The 22820-nt window shown below is 34.4% G+C and overlaps 2 protein-coding genes across 3 annotated transcripts in view; one reads left to right on the forward strand and one right to left on the reverse strand.

Moving 5' to 3' along the window:
• LOC129799437 (protein TANC2) overlaps positions 1–5960 on the forward strand; it is a 25811-nt gene extending 19851 nt beyond the window's left edge. For both annotated transcript variants that reach the window (XM_055843295.1, XM_055843293.1), the window contains exons 5-9: positions 980–1321; positions 1385–3787; positions 3851–4202; positions 4756–4948; positions 5035–5960. In XM_055843295.1, the coding sequence (XP_055699270.1) occupies positions 980–1321; positions 1385–3787; positions 3851–4202; positions 4756–4948; positions 5035–5295 (3551 nt within the window). In that variant the 3' untranslated portion in view covers positions 5296–5960. The remainder of the gene's footprint in view (positions 1–979; positions 1322–1384; positions 3788–3850; positions 4203–4755; positions 4949–5034) is intronic.
• Positions 5774–19655, reverse strand: LOC129799442 (dolichyl-diphosphooligosaccharide--protein glycosyltransferase subunit STT3B). Its single transcript, XM_055843310.1, has 5 exons — positions 19367–19655; positions 18167–19284; positions 11100–11886; positions 6751–6949; positions 5774–6644 (listed from the first exon to the last, which is right to left on the reverse strand). The coding sequence occupies exons 1-5, from the start codon at positions 19516–19518 to the stop codon at positions 6567–6569; spliced, it is 2334 nt and encodes a 777-aa protein (XP_055699285.1). The 5' UTR covers positions 19519–19655; the 3' UTR covers positions 5774–6566.
• Between the last annotated feature and the right edge of the window lie 3165 nt (positions 19656–22820).

The following is a 22820-nucleotide window of genomic DNA, read 5'->3' on the forward strand; positions in this document are numbered from 1 at the left end:
TAGTCTTCTTCATCTTTTTGCATGGATGTGATTACCACAGGCAGAATTTTTGTGTTTTTTTTTGTATTGCTTGCATAATAATAAATTGATGTAGTTTCGTTATCCAATTATTGCCGAGTGAATTAGCATAAATTGGTAAACATGGAACATTTAAAGGATTTATACCTTTTATTCATTTTAATTGAGCACATGTCGACAATTAAAGGTGAAACAACTTAGGGAGTTCTTATGACAGAGACGATGAAAATAATAAAAAAAGAGAGAATGAAAAATTTATAAACTCATTTTCAATTTGCCCGAAATTAAGGTGTACTACAATTACAGAATCATTAACATAATCAATCAGCCTTGATATTATATAAAATGAGATCCCCTATATATGATATTTTATTATTGGTTAATAGCGCTATTAGTAATTTTAGTTAACATACTTACATCATCACATTTTATTTTTATTTTTACTTCCAATATATGAACTACATTTACTTTGGACTTTCATTGAGGGGAGACCATAATGAAATTTGTGAATTTATTATAGTTTTTTTTTCCTTATAAATTTGAATACAATGTACCAAATATTAAAGGTGAGGGAAAGCTTGTTGTGTGGAGAGATACCTGTTGAATGTGAAAATGTCACTTCGAGTTGTACAAGATACTTAAAAAAAAATTAAACTTTTGTTTTGAAAATATCATAATTGCCGTAAACCAATCTTTTCATGGTAAACTCCATAAGACTATATAATTAATTGTTATTTTTGATGAATTTTGGAGATATGTGGTAATCGTGGTAATGAACAAAAACCATTTTGCTTAACAATTTTTGCTTCACATAATTTCACATATGAGTGCTGAACATAAGATTTATTTTACATGCTTGAAAATATTACTTATTATGAGTGTTATTCTTTTTGTGCCAAAAGTATTTTAGAATATAATATTTCATGTGAATCTGTAAACAATAAAATTATTCTTATTGCAGATGATGATGGTGAAGCTTCGAAAGAGAAAATGTATATAAGTGGAAAAATGAAGGATGCAGAACTTCATGCAAGATTAGGCTTTTTCCTGGACAATCCCTGCCGAAATAGTGTTGATAGTGCCATAAAACAACCTCTTCAATCATGTACATCATTAGTATCTACAAATACAAGTCCAGTTTCCACCTTAACTGGGTCCTCAGATGCCGACATGTCTCGTGTCCTTCAGGACTCTGGTGTCTACATTGGAGGTTCCAACTCAATTGGATCTCTCATGTCTATGTCCATTTCCGAACAGAGCAATAGTTCTTTGAGTCCAGTCACAAGGCGACACTCCGTTACAAGTTAGTTTACTTTTTTCATTATATATATTTTTTTAAATATTAAATTGAGTTTGTTATTTGCAGCATCTCAAGCTGGAAATGTGGAAGATCTAACATTATTCAAGAATCGTCGAGTTCCCATACGAAGATCTGCAAGATCAGGAGCTCTCAAAGGCCCAGTAGATCCTAAAATTCGTTTTGCTCAATACAGACAAACTCAGCAATTAACGTTGAAACCTTTGTTCTTTGAGGTGCCTGTTCAGGAGCAGGAGCCTCTTTTCATTGGCCGTCAATGGCTTATGAGGGATATATCAAACATTATTAATCAGACTGATTCACAGGGCATCTTGTTGCAAGGCAGTCCTGGCACGGGAAAGACAGCTGTTTTGCTGCAACTTGTGGATCATTCATGTTTTGGCCGCCGACGAAGTGAAGCAATGAGAGACAATGAGGGCATCTACTGCCAAGTTAATGTGGTTAATGAGCGAATTAAAGCTCTCTCGTCATACATCGTGGCATATCATTTTTGTCAGGCTGATAACAATTTAACGTGCCTTGTACCGGATTTTGTACACTCGCTGGCAGCGCAGCTGTGTCAGGCACCTCAATTGTGTGCATACCGTGATTATCTGCTTGGGGAATCGCACCTGCAAAATATTCTCAGTGTAAAAGAATGTATTGCTGATCCCGAAAGAGCACTCAAAATGGGTATTTTGGAGCCCCTTATTACACTAAGGCGTTCAGGAAATATCACAGCTAAGAACTGCGTTATTCTCATTGATGCTCTATGTGAAGCTGAGTATCACAGACCTGATCATGGTGATACTTTAGCTACATTTTTGGCTAAGATGGTAGCCCATTTTCCACCATGGCTGAAAGTTGTGGCTACAGTGCGAACTCAAATGATGGAATTTGTAAAGATGCTTCCACTTACTCGACTCTCCTTGGACATATCGAATGATACCACACAGAAGGATATCTATGAATATTGTACATTTAGGCTCAAGACTAGCTCATCTATTGTTAACAATATCCATCCAAGTGGAAAAGAGGGAAATATGTCGAATCAGAATAAGTTCATTCAGTATTTGATTTCACTGGCCAAGGGATCATTTCTGTTTGTGAAGCTTACTTTGGATCTCATTGAATGTGGCCATTTAGTCATAAAGTCTTCCAGCTATAAAGTACTTCCGGTGTCTCTGGCACAAATCTTTCTGCTCAGGTTCAATCTCAAATTCCCCACGGTGACAAAGTATGAAAGGGTGTCTAATATTCTGAATGTCTGCCTAGCCACTCTCTATCCTCTCACTCAAGTGGAGATCTTTTACTCCATTAATGCTCTCCATGCGAACAGCCCACTGACATGGCAAGAGTTTGTAGAGAGTTTCAATGAGCTGTCAGATTTATTGGTAAAACGCCTGGATAACACCTATATGTTCTTCCATCCAGCTCTTAGAGAGTGGCTCATAAGGCGTGATCCCAGTGAAAGTATGAAGTTCCTCTGTGACTTTCGCCTTGGCCATGCAGCTATTGCCTTTCGTCTGTCACGCCTTCATGCTCCACTGGATGGAGAATTGTCTTTAGAGCTGGGACATCATATTCTCAAGGCTCATATCTATCGCAATAGCAACCACAGTCTCTTGCCACGTGATCTTCAGGCGTACTGGATTGCTTCAGTAACTGACAATATCTCATCATCTCTCTGTACCCTGCGCAATGTCTACAGTCCTAATATCAAGGTTTCTCGACTGCTTCTTTTAGCTGGTGCTTCTCCTGATTTTGTGACAGATTTTGTTGGAAATGCTCCAATACTGTGCATTGCTGCATCTGAGGGAATTGTATCGATGGTGAATCTCCTGTTGGAATTTGGTGCAGATGTGGAAAAGTGCAACAGTCAGGGAAATACGCCTCTCATCTTGGCATCAGCCAAGGGACATTGTGATGTTGTACGGCAGCTTGTAGCAGCTGGAAGTGCTCTTGGACACACAGATACTTCTGGGAGATGTGCTTTGGTTCATGCAGCTAGATCTGGAAAGTTGAATGTTGTAAAATATCTGTTGGCCAGTGATTGGATTGGACGTGATGGATTCAACGATATGAGTCTTTCACAAGCAGCACAACAAGCCCTTGTGGCTGCCTCATCTCAAGGTTCCACGGACATTGTGGAGGAACTTCTGGATTCGGCAGATGTCTGTATTGACGGAGAGGACAGTATCACAGGTGAGACTGCTCTCACTGGAGCAGCAAAGTGCGGTTGTGTGGATACTGTAACGGCCCTTTTGGCCCGCGGTGCTTCCTGTGGGGCACGAAATCGAAAAAATATATCTGCCCTGTTGGTTGCTGCCAAAGATAATCATCGGGCTGTGATTGAACGTCTCATACAGTACCATGTTGACTTGGAGGATTCTGACAATGATGGGAAGACAGCAGTAATTGTTGCTGCACAGGAAGCCAATATGGACGTTATTGAGGTGCTCGTAGAACGAGGTAAAGTGGTTCTGTCTCAGTAATTCCTGAAATACAAATAACATTCCCACACTATTTTTGCAGGGGTGAACCTGGAGAAAAAAGATAATGAGGGTCTCACGGCTCTGAGTTGGTCATGCTTGCGTGGTCATCTGCAGACTGCCACATATTTGATTGAGAAATTGGCCAATATTCATCATACAGATAAAACAGGCAGAACACCCCTTGATTTGGCTGCATATCAGGGATCAGGAGCTTTAGTACAGATGTTACTAGATCGCGGATCGCAGATTGAGCATGTGGATATCAATGGCATGAGACCACTCGACAGGGCTATAGCGTGCCGAAATGTTCAGATAATACAGGTTTTTCTCAAAAGAGGCGCCAAACTGGGACCGACAACGTGGGCAATGGCTTCAGGCAAACCAGAGATAATGTAAGTTAATTTGAAGAAAAAAATATTTTTTTTTTTAATATAGGGTAAGTAAGCCAAATTTCGGCATAGTTGCATGCAAGCGTCAAAGTCTCAAGTTTGAAATGTAATCTTTTAAATTCAAATTGATTTTTTTATTCTTTCTTCCTAAAGAGTGTTGCTTGGAACCTTGTAAAGAGTTTACCGTCTTTATTTACTCTAAAATCATTCCTAATACATTTTAAAATGAATAAAAATATAGACATAGCTTTGGTGCCCTATTTCGGCTACCTTCATTCTCATAGTTCCTTGCCCTTCGGGAATTCTTCCAATATCTTTTTCACGTCATCTCGTTAGTCGAAGCTACATTTTTGTTATTCTTTTGCATTGTATAATCTCTAGAGTACGTAAAATCTAAACGTTCATTGAAATTCGAAGAACAAAAAAGGTGGCCGAAATTGCAAACTGGCCGGAATTTGGCACACTTACCCTATAGAATTTTAAAACGTTTTAGGTCATCATAATTAAAAACCTATTGATCATTCAGCTGTAAAAATAATTTTATATGTGATTTTAGGCTACTCTTGTTGAATAAATTACTAGAGGACGGCAATACACTGTACAGGAAGAATCGCCTTCAAGAAGCATCCCACAGATATCAATATGCACTGAAGAAATTCCCTTTAGATAATTCAGAGCACAGTTCAACATTCAATCAGCTGAAGGTCAACTTTCTACTAAATCACTCGCGATGCAACAGAAAAATGAATGTAAGTGTAACGTGGAATTTCTCTTTTTTTTTTGTACACTCTTATCATTTGTGATCACTTGTGTTATCTCTTGTCGCCAACTATAGAATATTGCAGAGGCAATTGATTTAGCAACGCAGGCGATTGAAATGAACCCAGAAAGCTATGAGGGATTTCATCTGAGAGCAAAAGCTTTGTTGGAATGTGGGCAAGTGGAGAAGGCATTTTCTGACTCAAAATCTGCCCTTCAGCGAGGACAAACAGCTTCTATGGATATTAAAAATGTCCTAATTCGATTTCACGATGAGGTACTAAAGAGAAAAGCATATCTGCTCACACACGAGACCGATTCATCTACAGATCTATAAATTCAATTTGCATATATTACCCCATTTTTATAAAAAAAAAACAGTAGCTAGAAAAAAATGTATACATATTGCAAGACATTTAATATAAAATATTTCTTTTGTAAGAAAAAAATATGAAAATAATTGATAAAAAAAATTGTTTGGCATGAAAAGACTGATTAACGAGTTATCGCTTTTCTTTTTCCCCCAAAATTATTTTTCGCTATTTCTTTAATAATAATTTTTTTTCTGTAAATTGCTTAAAGCATTTAAAGTTTGTGTTATTTAAATTATTTAAATTATTTTTTATAATTCCTAATTTCCAACCGCATATGTAATATGGACAGAGATATATGATAGCTATTTTTTGTGTACTTTTTTTATATTATGAATAAACAAATTGCTTCTTTAAAAAAAAAGTAAATAAACAAATCCGATCTCTTGATGGCAGAGGAACTCTGATGGGAAAATTAACTACGAGAAAACAACCAAATTCACATCCAGTTCTATATACTTCCATCATTTATTTCCCAAAAAAAAGATCATCCTCTTTGTTTTCATATGTATAACTTAATTAATATTTCATTATTTATACATATAAAGACGTTAAATTTCAACAGAAACAGAATTAATTCAAAATAGTGTTTTCGTGAATGGTGTATCAAACAAAAAAAAAAAAAAGAAAATCACGCTAATTTTTTTGCTTTCTTTCAAACTTTGGGAACAAAATATTAATTATACATCAATTGCAAATGCTAGTTCGAACAGATGTTCTTGTATCTAATTTACTTAAAAGAATTGGTATCATCACACGAATAGTTGTACAAATAATTCTGAATGTTTCAATTGTTTCTACAATTTCTTTTAAACTATGTCATCATCCTCTCGTACTCATCTTGTGTATTGAAAATTTTTGAATTATCAGAGACTTATGCACTCTTTTATTGACCAATTTATTTCGATCTTCTTCCAATCCATTACACTTCATCTTTTCTAATTCAAATTTTAACACAAAAAAAAACAGTTGACTGGACACTTTTAAGGCCACATGAAAATAATTTATCTGCATTTTTTTTTTAATTTCATCTTTTGCTTCCATTGGATCAGATTAAATGACCCATTGTAATTCTATTGGCATTTGGTAGTAAATTGAGTTTTTCATGTTTTCCTTTTTTCGCAATTTGTTTTCCCATTATTTTTTTCTCTTTTCTCACATCCCCCTTGAAAATCTATGAACGTGAATATTGACACTGCAAAAGTGGATTGATAGAAAAGTGATTGTACATCACCTTTTATTTCGTTCCTGTGCTCCTTTTGCCCTTTACGATGACCGGCCGGTTTTTAATCGAACCTTTTCTCCTCTTAGAAGTCTGTAAATGTAAGAAAATAAACCAATAGCTCTCATTAGTTACTTTACACACTGCTGTTACGGTGAAGCGCAAGAGTGTATGGTGAATGAAAATTCACCCCAATTACCTTTCGTGATACGTAATCACTAACTGGAAACACTCTGTCGTCTTCCTTTAAATTGGGCCGATTGAACTCATGAGGTTTCTTCACGCGATAAATACGCACAAGCCAATGTTCCGATGTGTATGCTTCCTCTAAATACGTCAATTCAAAGTCTTTATTGCCAATTACAGAATTACGTGTACGATCATATCCAGCAGCTCCTCTGCAAAAAAAAAACAGAGTTACAATCTTAGATTAATGCACGATAGAAGAGATTTTTAACGTTGTTCGGTACTAAAATTGAAGGATGAAGTCGGTGACGAATACAGGATGAGTTAGCAAATGATTAAAGACCTCCCCGAGATACCAATACGTTTGTAAGGAAATGGGGAGAAGCTGATACGCTACATTTTGCTTTATATGTTCGTATATAGATTAAGGTACCCATCATTCAGGCAGGATTGATAATAAGAGAAGTTCTATTGTGTGTCAAGTATGTAGGCAGAATTTTAGTAATAGAGGGGTTAAATTGGAGCAAATGTTTTCTCGAACATTTGCATAAGAGTCAAATATTTATGAATTTGAGTTTATTAATCAATAAAGTCTTTACAAGGACCTTTAGGAAAAAGAAATCCACTTATGAACTATTTTTCTTTTTTAGAAAATTTTGTTTTCTTTTTTAATTCTATTTCTGTACCAATTTTGACGGATATAAACAAAGGGTAAAAAAAATGTTCTCATGGATCTGAGTAAGTAGCTTTTTCTATGAAGAAATTGTATTTTAAGCTTTTGAGAATAATGTACCAAAACAATGTTCTTAAACCAAAAAGGTTTTTAGACTTCATATTTGAAAAATCAGCATAAATTTTAGATGAATTATATTATGATCATTTTAAGTATAGTTCAGATAGCTTTTAGTCAGTTTTTATTAGTTATTCATAAAGGAATATTAGCTTTTTTGTTTTAAGGAAAATAGGGGAAGGTGGGGCACTTTCACCCCTAAACTGCAAAATAGATTTTGAGACCATTTTGCAAAAAGATTATAAACAGAAGTAAAACTTTATATATTCTGTGAATTACAGTTGGGTTTAGGGTTAATAAAAATAATAACAATAATCCTTTAATTTTATTAGTCTATTGTGGAGAAATTCATTTCACTTGAAAGGCAGAATGTGTGAAAGTCCCCCATTGCTGGGCAATTTAAAGATAAATATGAGGCAATTTTTGAGAAAGATAAAACGTGTTTATAGGAAACTTGCGATATCAGAATTGATTAAAATTACTATTTTGAAGTCTTCTAAGACTTTAAAATATGAAAATGTAATAGAACAAGAACTTTATAACAGAATTTGAACATTAATTGATCATATAGAGAAAATAAAACATCGCCAAAGATTTCCAAGCCTGTTTCTCATAAATTGAGCAATTTTCTTCAAATTTTTATACGAAAGAAATGTCTTTTGTAGTAATAAGCTAATTCTGTACATTGTTGGATCATTATATCGCCTTAGAACATGTCCTTTTTAGTATAACAGTTTTATAATAATATTTAAAAGTCTTGAATTTTTAAAATACTATAAAAAAATTTACAATATCTTGCTGAAAACATTCTAAAAAGATATTATAACAATTAAATTCATCATTTTCAAGTATCTAAAAAACAGTGAGTTTCTTTTATTAAAATTTTTTAATGAACTTTTAGGAAATACTACTTTCTATAATTCGGAACTTTATCGACAAAAGCAGCTACAAAACGTTTTCAATGATCATTTTAAGTTAATTTTGATTGAAAATGTAAATTGTTAGACACTGGAAACTTCTCCGTGTGCTTGCATGAAACTGCCCCACACGTACTTTCGGAACTCAAATCAAAATTGTCAGAACCGTCTTAGAATTCATTCAACGCTAAATGCCTTATAATAATCATAAAACCACTGGTAATTTAATACAATTATGTTACTTCGATAGATAAATGCAATAGTTCAGAAATTGTTGAAAATAAAATATTACAAAAAGTTTCATTTTGATGCAGTTTTATAAAATCAATTACAGAATTCAAACGAGAAGCCTCACAGAAATTAATTATTTTTATGAACATGGGTCTCAGTTATCTCTTGAATATCATAAAGGTTTTATCCCATTCCTTTCAAAGGGATAAGAAGAATATGCAGCAAAAATTGAAACTGCCCCGTCGTTAAACTGCCCCACCCTCCCCTAATCAAAAGCAACATCAGTTTTTTTAGACTCCTTTGGAAAGATTTCAACAAACTTACTGTTTAAAATTTACCACAAATCCATTTCCACATAGTTTTTTACGATCTCAAATTATTTGTATAAATCGAAAATTCTTCCATAAAAAATTCTTTAAAACGTCTAAAACCTTTCCAAATGGGTTTTCCTTGGGTGGAAATTCCGATAAATAAAAAAATCTTTTATTTTATGTTACTATTTTATCATGCGGGAAGCTCTAACTAAGCATTCTATAAAACCTCTTCCAATTCCAACAAGACCACATTGTAGCTTCCTTTGAGAAAAGTTAATCAAAAACATCCCCAAAGTTCTCTTAAAAGCCCATATTGAAGATTTTAAAAATTAGATCTTGCTTAACGCTTTTAATATTTTTCATCGAAGTTTAATTAAAATTAAATGATTTTGGGCTTTTTAGAAGGCTTATAAGATCCAATAAAAGACATTTCAAAACTTTAAAAATGTCTTGAGTGAAAATTTCTTGCGATGAGCTAAATCTAAAAACTTCTTGACATTTAATAATCTAACAGTAATAATATTCTTTTCAATATTTTCTCACAATTTCATATTTAAAAAAAAAAGTATCCACGTTTTTTTTTTAAATAGAAAAATTAAGCAAAATAAATTCTCTTGTATCTATAATAATAATAGCCTCATTAGTATGGACTAAGAAAAACTGATTGACGAAATAATAATCCTAATCTTACATCATCAATATGCAAAAGAAAATACTTCAGTTGTACTAAGCAACAAAAATAATCTCTTTGTCTGTATATTTAATAAGAAGTGGTAGGGTCATTTGCCTAAAGCGAGACAGTTTGGAAAGTTGGAAAAAGCAGTGTGGAATGTGAGACACCTCCTTAAAAACTTGATAATAAATCAATTAAATATTTAAATTTTCAATAAAAAGATTATTAAACTTAATTTTATAATTATTTCAGAAGTTAAAAAAGCAAAAATCGTTATAAAACAATCAAAGGGTGACTTGCAAGAAGAATTTAAAAAATGTATTGCATGCGTGATATTCATAACCTTTCATTTTCTCTGTTTCTTATGGAAGTTACTAGGAAAATATCAAAGTGTTTTGTTTGATTTTTCAGCATAATTTGTGAAATATTGTTAAGTCCGTAGTGAAAATCGAAGGACATACATCCATTTAAAAGGTGAATAAAAAAAATTGTGAAATATTACATTTAAAAGGATAGAAAAGTGATTTAATTTCGTGTTGCATTCAAAACAAGTTTTATGAAATCTTGGACAAGTTGATTTTGTGAATGAATTTGGTGGTTTTGTACAGTGAAATCATGTTAACGAGAACGGCAAAGATCCTTAAGTATTAAGAAATAGTTGCAACAGCAGTTAGTAGCTGATAAGGAGAAAATCTCCTGGAAATGGCTGCAAAGATTTCCAGATTCCGAAGACCACTTTTTCTGACAGAATGGATAGTAAATATCGCAAAAACACCTGAAGAAAGACAAATAGGAGCCTCTAAAGAACTCCCAAAGCAAGTGGAAAAGGATTTGCGCGGACGGGGAATTTAACTGTGCTAAAAACTGCATTCGCTTTAAAACTATAACTGCTGGACAGCGCGAGGCGTCTGTGAAATTTACAGAACCTCTTTTTGGTTGGACGTCCAGGAAGTTCTTGGTAATTAGCGTTCCTCAACTGTTACCCGAACATAAAGGAGGGATTAGCAAAACCATCAAATGTGCAAGTATACAGAGAAAACCCTCAACATTTGTTTTTCTATATATTTTGCATGATATTTTGTCATTAATATCAATATGTCCAACTTTCCAAAAGTTTTTGTCCAACTTTCGAAAATTTTGTCCATCTTTTCAAAATGTGTTATTTTTTAATTTCCGTGAATTTTCCGATTATTCGGTTGCAATATTTAATAACAACTATTAAGATTCTGTTAAAATATTTGTCAAAGAATCCCATGATACAAAAAAATGGTAAAAAAATTATTTATTCAGTTTAAAAATGCATTTGAAATTGAATTTTTTCTTAAGTGTCTCGCTTTCCACCATTCACCCTAAATAGATTGATTTTTTAGAGTGATTTTTCAATATCGGTTACTTTTGAAGGGTTGTATAGGATTTTGTAAAATATTTAATTCTTACCTGTAATCGAGTTTGAGTTCGCCGAATCTGTAGTAGCTCAATTTATACATCAGACAATTAAGCAGAGCAGGTGCGCCTTCAGCATCCACTCGGAATTCTCCACGGTCTGTAAAGAAATCACTCTCACGAATATCCTTAGGATGTTCACCCTCAGCAATTCGCACCATCCACAGAAATTTGTTAATGTCATCCCCAGAGTAGCCAATTACACCACCAAAAATCACCAATACATAATCCACATCGAGAGATGTCATTATTTCATAGGCTTTGTCCTCCGGGGACGACATTGCCTTGCCTACGAGTGCAATATGACTGTTGTTCCACGTATTGTTGTCTACTAAAGTTGTCCGATTTGCCATTCCTGCTATTTGATAGCCATAGTCCCACCATGACATCACCCGAGCATCGTCAGCAGTGTTTTGGGATAGCCAGTAGTATGCCTCACGGAAGTCATCCAGGATATTTCGAGTACCATCAGCACTATTGTAGAAGGCCAAGACAATGGATGGACTAGAGTATGCATTGCTCGTTACCCACGTACAATGGACCGCGAACATCATGAGAATCATGAGAACTGCTACAATCACCACACTTTTGAGATTTGACCCCATTCCTGCACCTCCGGAATTGGACGTGTCGTGCGATGTAGTCTCATGTTTTGGTCTGTGTTTCAATTTTCCTGCCTTATCATACATGCTCTTTCTCTCCACAGGTTCCTCATTCTCCTCTGCACCATTTCCAGCATTTATAGGAGCATTATCGTCCTTCAGAAATACTTCCAAGAGTCCTATTGGAAACCAATATGAAATGATGTTATGTTCAAATAAAGAAACCCCACTGATTTCGAACTCACAACTTCGAGTATATTTACGTGCATTTTGGATTTTGAATCTTTACTAGGGTAGAGTCAGTACTTTTCGCCACCATTAAGCTTTAGGGGCCTCGTAAGGTGTGATATTTTTGTCAGACTAAAATGAATTTTTGTGTAAAGATGCTTTCAAGCAATATCTATCTAAATATCTAGGGTACGTCTCGAGAATTTTAGAGAATCTCATTGAAAAATATGCATTTTCCCCAATTATGCTTGTTTCAGTACTTTTCGCCACCTGTGTTAAAACGAATTTCAATTGATTAAGAGACGTAATAACGTATTGGGATATTAGAACAGAACATATTATGAGTGTTGAAATGCTACTCATTCTTAAATGCCTTAAATTAGTTGTTTTATATTAGGTGGCGAAAAAGTGCTTACATGGCGAAAAGGGCTGACTCTACCCTATATACTGTAACCGTTTTTCTCAATTCTAAGATAAATCTTTACATCGCCCTTTAAAAGTTAACTCATATTCTTCGAAAAAGATCTTTAATTTTAATGTGTCAGATTTTGTTTCACTTAAAGCAGAAATGTAACAAACTCCACAAAAATTAGAGTCAAATGGAAATATAAAAACCAGTGATAAGCCCAGATAAGCTTATGGTAGCTGAGATTCTTTACAGGTGACCTCGAAATGCGTGCAACTCGGGGTGCTTGCAACTCGGAATGCGTGAAAATTCCATTGTGAGTTGAATTTTGGGGGTAAAGAATCGCGTCGAGTAAACTGTTCTCGGCAGTCCAAATGGATGAAATTGGCTCGAGACGATTCTTTACCCGGGACGTAAAGAACTTCTTTACCCGGGACGTTAGACGGAACGTATACAACCAAAATTTGGGCCCGATCTGACGAGGTCGGATTTCACCTGTGACCACAAAAGCTGAGATTGTAAAGAATCTCAGCTAACTTCTTCAAGTTTTCTTTTATTATAAAGCAGGTCGAAAGGGTCTGAAAGACCTTTTAAACCTTTAACTCGTTCAGGATCGTAAAATATCCAACTATAATCATTTTTTCTTTCGGGAATAAATCTGACAAACCTGACAAATGTAAAATTCATCGTGGATTTGAATATCCCTATAGTTTGTAATCATCCAGAAAATCGGTTTTTATCGTTTGTTATTAGTCAAAACAAAAAAAAAATGCCAAAGTAGGGGAGACTGGGGCAAAGTAATAAATCGAAAATTTCAAAATTCGGATGTCTTCCAAGATTAAAGAGAACGAAAATAAATTTTAACAATAGGGTGAAAGGAACACCTATTGACACTTTAAGAACTCCTGTCAGAACCTATTGACACCTTACTCTGTATTATTTGGAATACGAAATTTGAATACTTATTCTTATCGAAAAACGTAGATTAATGGAAAAAACGCCATATTACTTTTATTTTATTAAATACATTAAAAAATTTCAACATTTTAATAAAAGTGTCATTGGGATCACCTGTCGAAGAGGTGTTCATTCGACCCTAAATAGCCTTTACGAAGTCATATCAATCATATCAATCATATCAATACGAAGTCAATCCTTTATGGGATTCATTTGAAAATACAGAAAATAGATTATAGGGGAGAGCTGGCATGTTGCGACACCTTTTTATATTTTGGCTTTTTATGTTTGTACGTAATTGCAAAGTAGAAGGTTGAAGGATTCTAGGATATTTTATGTAAGTCTTTAGCTATTTGCTATAGGGGAAATGCTCATAATTTTGTCCAGTTTCTTATTTTGGACACTTTGAGGATAAAATTGGACACTAAAAATAAATTGATTAAAATGATGGATTTTTATTCCAATATTTGGTGAATAATTAATTCTATCTAAATATTTGTTCTTTTTGGATGATTTTAACACTAAATACGTTAAATTTTGAATATGATTTGAGTTGAAATTGCTTTGTTGAAAATTCAGTGTGAGCAATTGCTTACGAGAAATATGACAAAACTTCGTGTTTACTTCAGTTTTATTTAGCTTTGATGACTTCGTGTTTACTTCAGTCTTATTTAGCTTTGATGAAGTACTAACAATGTTTCTTCGCTTTTTTTGAGTGATATTATTGAATATTCATTGAATATTGTGTTGATTCACGTTACTGATGATTTGTACATTTGACCTGAAGTGAGATTTGCCTTGTGAATTATATTTTTCGTGTGAAAAATGGGAAATTTTTTAAGACATTTACCAGTGAGGTGATACTACTTATTTTGGACAAGTGTTTTTCTCACGAAATTTCGTGAAATTTTAGCTCTTGTGATAACTCGGTTGGACAAATGCCTGGAGAAACAAAGGAGCATCATCTCTACGAAAGAGATGTAGCGAGAAAAGCCTTCAAAGGCTCCCGGAAAGGCCAGGAAATGAGCGTATCCGCACGTACTTGGAGTACCGAAGTCAACTCACTTTAATGAATGATATGGAAAGTTTCCGGGCTTCTTGTGACATTCTACGATTCCCTTACATGAATAGGAAGAGGACTTGGTAAGATTGGTTCATCAAATGAAGAACAATGGGCATCCTGTTGAGGCGTATTAGTTGTCCAAATTTACAGACAAGTTGTCCAAATTAATAACCAAGTTGTCCAAAATAAGAGTCAAATTCACCTCTACATATCAATGCATTTTTAAACGTATTAAGACTAATTTTAGTTAAAATAAGACGATAATAAATAGCTTGCCAAGTTCCTAAACAACCCTTCTGAAAAGAGAGTAACTAAAAAATTCAATTAGTATTAAAAATATCGCACTTCAAACTTGGAACATCTATGCTTATAAGCAGACTGTCCCAAATTATGAGTCTTTACCCTATAGTAAATTTTTAAGATCAAAAATGCCGAATTTTTAAATTTTCATAATGAAAATAAATTTTAAATAATTTTTATACTTACAATTTTTTTTAAGCAAAACCGTTTTGGGAAAAGAAACTACAATACTCAAATTTTCGTAGATTTTCGTGGGTTACAAGATTTTTCGCGGATTTTTGCAGGTCGCTGAATTTTTCGCGGATTGTCGCGGGTCGCGGAATTTTTCGTGGGTCGCGAAATTTTTCGTGGGTCTTTGTGGACCGCGAAATTTTTCGTAATTTTTTGCAGGTCACGATATTTTTCGCGTATTGTCGCAGGTCGCGGATTATTTCGCAGATCGTGAAATTTTTGCGGATTTTCGACAACTGCAAAAATTTTTGTGAATTTTCGCGGAATAATATTATGCCATTACGGCACATTACGACCACATTATGACCACTATATTATTACATTATGTGACTACATTATATAACTAAATTGTTACTATATTATAACCACATTATGATCAATTGTATTCTGTCCATTTTGAATTGAAATTTCGCAGTTATCTCCTAGAGCACAAAAGCACATCAGTATGTGAATTTTGAGGCCTCTATCTCTCATAGATTTCGAGAAAATTGACTTTAAAGTTTCTCAGACACTGTTATCCGTATCTGCTAGAATTTTCCTCATTAATAATGATAATAACTTACATACAGTTTAAGGATGATTAAACGAAATTTGTATTATTTATCTATAAATATCGTTCGAGTTTATCACAATCCAAGTTTGCAATGAAGAAATTGCACCTTTATAAGCTGATCTAGACTTATCACTGGCTTTTTCTTCTTTTTACTCCAAGTCTCCAAAGATACAAGAGTTAAGAAAGCATAATATGGTAACTTATATCATGCTTGAAATGATTTGCCCCAGCAAATCCACACTTTTTGATATAGAGGAAAAAAAGATGATTTAGAGGAAAATAATCTTTAGCATAGTTGTAGAAGAGTGAATTTCCTATGAGTATGTATGTATGACAATTTTTTTTCCAATTTTGTGGGAGCCAGTGAAAACAATAAAATATCCGTTTTGTAACTTTTTGCACCAATCTCCCCTATCCATATTTGCTTTTGGGTTCAAGAGTCCCAAAGGATACGAGAACGGTTACTAAATAGTCGGCTAATAAGAATACGCTGAATTTTTTTTGAGTTTTTTGCAAATTTGTAAAAAAAATACCTATTTATTTTGTTACTCTGTGTGCTCTTATTTTCTAGTTTATGAGCTGAATATTCAAGTTTGAAAATTTTATTTCATTGTTAGGACCTTTCTGTTTTTGGAATTGAAATTTCTAATTTTAAAATGTCAAGTTTACTAATATTTCTCAATTAGAACCAATATTTATTAAAATGCAAAACTGTTATTGTAACTTTTTTTTAATTTCAAAACTAGTTGCTGCGAGGACATTTAATACATTTAGAAAGGCGGGGCTCAAAATTGAACTCTCTGGATTTTGACACAAATAGGGGAGACTGGGGCAAAAAAATGTCAAAACGTATATTTAATTCTTTAACAAGCTCTGAGAAAACTTAAACGTTTTATAATGAGCATATTCTTATAGGAAATTTACTGCTCTATAATATTGCAGAAGACTATTTTCGTCTATCTCGAAAGAAATGTGATTTTCGAATCATTTTATAAAAGTCGATTTTGTGGAGATTCTCAAAATTGCTGTGGCAAATTTTGTCAGTCTTCAGATAATTTGTGACGTTTTACTCTCGCAAACGTTAAAAATATCAAATAGGGGAGACCGGGGAGTTTGGGACAGGGGTACTGTGGGACAAGGCGATTTTTTCAATTAATTTTTGCAATAAATGGGATTTAATCATTACTGTATCGTAGGCAATATTAAGATGTATCTTGACTAAAAGAATGGTTATCCTCAGTTTTATTGTTTTAATTCTATGAACATTTTTTTTAAAAATTGATAAAAATCGTATATTTTGACGTCTCAGTTTTGCTCTTTGTATTTTATATCAGCGATATATAATCAAAACTTTTTTATCTCATTAGCTAGCATTGTAATCTGGGAACATATTTTTATAAAAGTTTCAGAGATTATACGCTCTTGTGTTTTACTTAAAGGTTTTAAATACCAAAACTACCCTCGGGGGGATGTTTGGGACACCTGAAAGGGGATCAATGGGACGTTGATTTTCGACAAGATTGTAGGTGGCATGCAATTGTTTATTGTCAAAATGAAGAGTAATGTCCAGTTTCTACTGGAAATCTTCCTCTTGTGCAAATTTTATCAGTGCAGCAGATTTCTCTAACTACAGGGACAATTAAACCATCATTGTCTTGGGAATCAATAATTCCTTGTCAGAGGATATTCAATCTTTGCTCAATCTAGTTAGAAACTATTTTTTTCGAAAATTTCTCGAACAAGTTCTCCAGAAAAGGCAAGGCGAGAGATAATTCAGAGACATAATGAGAAAACAGGTACAATTCAGTTGTCGTAAAATCAAACAGGAATCCATCAATGAGTTCAAAACTAAGAGTTGCAAGAAAATCTATTCGCCTGAGGAATTTGATAATCATGATTGCAATATTTAGAATAAAAAAATGAAAAGGTAGATGGAAAATAAGAAGAAAATACTTTAAATTGATTGACAATAAATGACTATTGTACAAATAAAATTGATATTAATTTCTATCAGAAATATTTTTAATCTGGTATTTAAAATTAATTAACGTGTTCCAGTAATACAAATTATGCGAGAAAAAACGCGTCCCAAACATCCCCTTTTGCGTCCCATACTGCCCCACATCGGGGAGGTTTGGGACAAAGCGTCAAGTTAAATGTTTTATCTTCTCCAAGAAAATTCAGCTGTTTTCCAAGTTCTATCGAGTACTTTTTATAAAGTCAATACCCATAAGTATCCTATAGACCGCATAAAATTGTAATACACTATCGTGGTTTTTTGGAATATAGTGTCTCAAAGTCAAAACATAAAAAAGTGTCCCAAACCTCCCCGGTCTCCCCTAGACATATTTTTATAGGAAATTTATTCCTCTACAACTTTGACGAAGATAATTTTTCTCTATATTAACGAGAAATGTGTTTAAATTTAGCGAATCAGTATTGGTATTTTCTGTAAGCCAAATATTCCACAAATAGGGCTCGAAATTTCATTATTTTTTATTTTACATAATCCTTCCTCCAATCCCTTCAAACTTTGTAAGTTCAAGAAGGTTCATGAAGGCTATCTATAATAAAAATTTTAAGCCTCAGTCTCTTTTATTTTAAAAAATAGTGAATATTGAAATTTTCGTTTTGACAAATTTGCCCCAGTCTCCCCTACATTTGAGAAATTTATGATTGTAAATGATAATAGAAATAAGTTAATTGTGCAAAATATCTTACCGGAAAATGCTACACCGCTGAGAATGCAGACTACAGGTGTGAGTGTGAGCATGAGGCGAACCATCACACCAGCAAAGTAAACGGCACTAATTGCGTACAGGACTACAAAGACGAGCTCGTCATTTATGCGTTTGATGCAGTACCACAAACCAACGGGGAAGGTGCACACGAGGATATGGAGATCAAAGAAGAATGAAAACCATGTTGTAGGCTGATGTTCAGATACGGAGGCAATAATTGGGATGTGAATCTTTGCATAGCCGGTGTCCCAGAGTGAATAGAATCGTCCACTCCAAGGTGCTACGATGCCGGTGACTGTGAGCAGGACCACAGCAACAAACACCAAGCCAGCAGCTGAAAGGCCACCGATGATGAAAACCCGACGGAATTCCTGCTTCGTGAGTACTGTCTGCATATGACGCAGTACAGCAACTGCGATGAGAAGAACAAAAACTCCAGATGCAGCCATATGTTCACTGGTGCGAATGGGCTGGAAGCCCACAAATGGAATCTGCATGGACAGAAGGAGTCCAAGAATATAGAATGTGGTGTAGCTGGTGAAGAGTCGTGGGGAGTAGCGCCCCATGATGAGTAGTACGAATACGTGGAGTGGAATGAGATTTATGATGAAGACGTATCCACCCCAAGCGGATACCATGTAGAAGTAGGATAGAGCTGCCATTGAAGACCAAAATACCGAACCAGTCTTCACGGACTTGACCCACAAGAAGTAGGTAAATTGAAGGGCAAAGATAGCGATGCCCTCATTGTCGTAGCTCCCAGCTACACTACGACTGATGTATCCGGGCACAATGGCGATGAAGCTGGCCGCAAAAAGACCAGCACCAGCAGACCACAGCTCCTTCGTAAGCAGATAAGTGGAGATGGCCGTGAGTCCACTGAAGATGGGCGCGAGGAATACACAAATGTCTCTAATGTGAATAGGTATGTGAAGTAGATGGAGCAGCCAGTGGATACTGCCAGAGGTAATCATAAGCCCGGGATACACTGTACCACCCACAATTCTACCAAGGGGATACCAAGCCCTTTCATCAAACCAATTGAGGAACTTGTAGAATCCATGCTGCACCATATATGCCGTAGCCCGATAGTTAAACCTAAAAATAGCAGAAATGCTCTCTTACTAAGTACATTTTCCCCATTTATATACTTCAATTTCTTAATCACTGCTCCACTTACCAGGGATCGAACTCGTGGATAATGCTCTCAAAGCGGATGACGGCAAAAAGACGAGATGAAAATCCACTCACCCACGCGAGAAATAACACTGCAAAAGTTATTAAACTAGTATATCCCGCCGTCTGACGACTTATTACTTTCGGGCGACTCATTTTTTCGGCCTTTATGAGCTCTGGTGTAAGGAAAATACTCTAAAAACTATCACGAAACATGCCACCATAGAAAATTTTACAACTCCCCGCTTGATGACACGTCGCCCAAAATTTTGACAGCCGGTCGTCGTAGATGTGGTGCAACAGTGCCGAAAAGTAGGCAAAATTTCATGGTAAATATATGGCGCACTCGTGCGAACAAAAGTTGAATTACATGAAACATTGATGCAAATGTTTCATACAGTTCATACATGTTGAATATACTCTTTATTTTATTTATTATAATAATTAATTTCAGAACAAACCTCGGATTAGTAGTTATGAGGTTTATTCATTGTGTTAAATTTTATAAAATGTTGATTTAGGATTGTAATATATCACTAAATTCGAAATTTTTGGATTAGTTCTTTTTTTTTTAGTCATTTTAGATCTTAGGGAAATATAATGGCATATAAATCTTTTGTTTCTTAATTCGACAAAGTTCTTCAGACCTGTGGTTTTTACAATTTAACTGATGCTTTAATTTCTAACAAGCAATATAAGTGCAAATATTAATCGTTCAAAAATATTTAAAAGAAAACTTGAATGTAGAGTAGAATGTATTATAATTTTAAAATTATCAAAAAAAAATTTAACTTCTCAGAAAACGAAATTTTCTGAGGTAAAGTAGGATAAGTGTGCCAAATTCCGGCCAGCTTGCAATTTCGGTCACCTTTTTTGTTTCTAGAATTTTCATGAACGTTTAGATTTTACGTACTCTAGAGATTATACAATGCAAAAGAATAACAAAAAATGTAGCTTCGACAAACGAGATGACGTGAAAAAGATATTGGAAGAATTCCTGAAGGACAAGGAACTATGAGAATGAAGGTGGCCGAAATAGGGCACCAAAGCTATATCTACATTTTTATTCATTTTAAAATGTATTAAGAATGATTTTAGAGTAAATAAAGACGATAAGCTCTTTACAAGGTTCCCAGCAACACTCTTTCAGAAGAAGGAATAAAAAATAATCAATTTGTATTTAAAATATTACATTTCAAACTTGAGACTTTGACGCTTGCATGCAACTATGCCGAAATTTGGCACACTGTCCCTATTCTAATGCAATTTCCAACGAGTTGTGTTGTTGGGTTTGGTTTCATTTGATTTGTTTGATCGGATACTACAATCGGATATCACGGAAATCATGTGATCACCGTACCGCTATTGCGTTATGTGTTTTTTTTTGGTGTTTCTTGATTCTTATTTGTTTACTGGTGTATTCTAGCTTTACCCATGAAATTAAGAATTATTATTGTTTGAAACAATAAAATTACTTATCCTTGTGAAATTTTTAGATGCTTAGAAAGAAGTGAGGCGACAACAATGATAATAAATTGCTTCAGTTCAAAAGTGAAATATAAATCAAAAGTTATGGTCTCTACACACTAGAGCATTTTATGTCCATATTGAAGCAAATTTCTTACGGTGTTATCACACTAGAAAATTTTCTCATTGAAAAGTTGCTAATTAAAACTTCTAGAACCACTCGAAATCGCTGATTTAGCCAGGACATTATTGCTAGAATTGCTCAATGTCACGATGGCATGTGGGTTGTCAGATGAGTGATTTTGTTTTTGAAGCATTTCAGGCGTTTGAGTAAAAATGTGTGATTTTAGTGAAGAAGAGGAAGTTATCATTCTGTACACTGCTTTTGTGTTGTGCAAAAGGACCCGCCAAGCGAAAAGAAGGAGGGTGTGGGCGAGAGATTGGCTTTTAACGCGACCTTCACATGGTTTCGTTGAAAATCTTTATGACAACATCGCAAGTGGAGATTTTTTTGGAGACAATGATTTTCTCCGGATGACTTCGGAGGAATTTGAAGAGCATCTTCAAATCGTATGGCCTTATCTACAAAAGAAGTCGATTTGTGACTCAATTTGTCGCAAACGGACTGAAAACCATCAGATCAGCTGCCTCTATTTTTGTATTCTTGACATTTGTAGTCCCAAATGACGGATTCTTGATGTACAGCCTCAATCAATTCCGCCACCATCTCATTTGACCACGAAATCCTAGAAGTTTATGAAGGAATATAAAATGTAGATCGAGCACATTTTTGTTTAGCTTTTTTCTTACTTATCCTCTTCACTGATCTTTTTCAATGCCTTTTGCCCTTTCTTTTCCATCTCGTTTACGATAAATTGGCACTACTTTTAATCACAATTTCATCACTAATAAACTGGTGGGAGAGTTGTGGTGCAGAAACTACCCGAATGACTGCAATAAAGTAGTACCAGATGCAAATGTAATGAGCAAATTTTGCGCATTATTTGCTCATTAGTTATCAATCGTATTTATGCTATTTTAATCTATTTAAACCAATTTTTGTGACTCGAGTCTACTTTTTTATCACTAAATGAATCGATTTCTAAAAGTTCTTGAAGAAAATTGCACAATAGGGCATATATCAGCAACAATTGATGTGAATCACATGAAAATTTTCATGTGAAATTCTCTAGTGTGATACCACGGTTAGGCTTGTATAGGAAAAACTCTTCAATATGGACATAATTTTCTCTTGTGTGTAGACGCCATTAAACAAAAATTCTCCATTTTCCAGATGGCGAGTGCAGCAAGGCTCAGCACAAACAATCAAGATGGTACAGGAAATTTAAATATATTGTGTCACAGAAATTGGCCCATTTTCTCAAAATCATCGAAGCAGATTGCTAATGAAGTAATCCCAGAAAATGTTTCTACTAATTTGGAAACGGTAAGTGCAAGGATAAAAAAGCAATCCACAACTTATTGACTATAAAAAGAATAATATTGATTTGGAATTATTAAAAGATGCATTTCAATTGGAAGTTTTTGAAAAAGATCCTCATTGCTACAGTCAAGGATTGTTTCTTGATCACTCAAGCCCTTATTAAAACTGCTGAAGAAGACCAAATAATTATCGGTTTGAACTGCGAAGGGATCGATTTGTGGGTTAAAACTCAAACAATACTCGTGGTGATCTCCACAATTTATAGTGATATCTTTATCTTCGATATATTTACGTGCCCAGAAATGATAATTAAAGGTGGACTGAAGAGACTGCTGGAGTGCAATGATATCATTAAAATTGTTGACGATTGCAGCAAATATTCTTTGGATCTCTATGAAAAATACGGAATATTGTTAAGAAATATTTTCGACATTAAGTCAGCTCATGCTATTCTGCACTATCAGAATCATATGAAATTTCTTGAGAATGGAGGACAAAATATTCCATTTGAGCTCCTCTGTGAAAAATACGGTGTGCCTGCGAATCC

This window comes from Phlebotomus papatasi, chromosome 1 (genome assembly GCF_024763615.1).
Source record: "Phlebotomus papatasi isolate M1 chromosome 1, Ppap_2.1, whole genome shotgun sequence".
NCBI lineage: Eukaryota > Metazoa > Arthropoda > Insecta > Diptera > Psychodidae > Phlebotomus > Phlebotomus papatasi.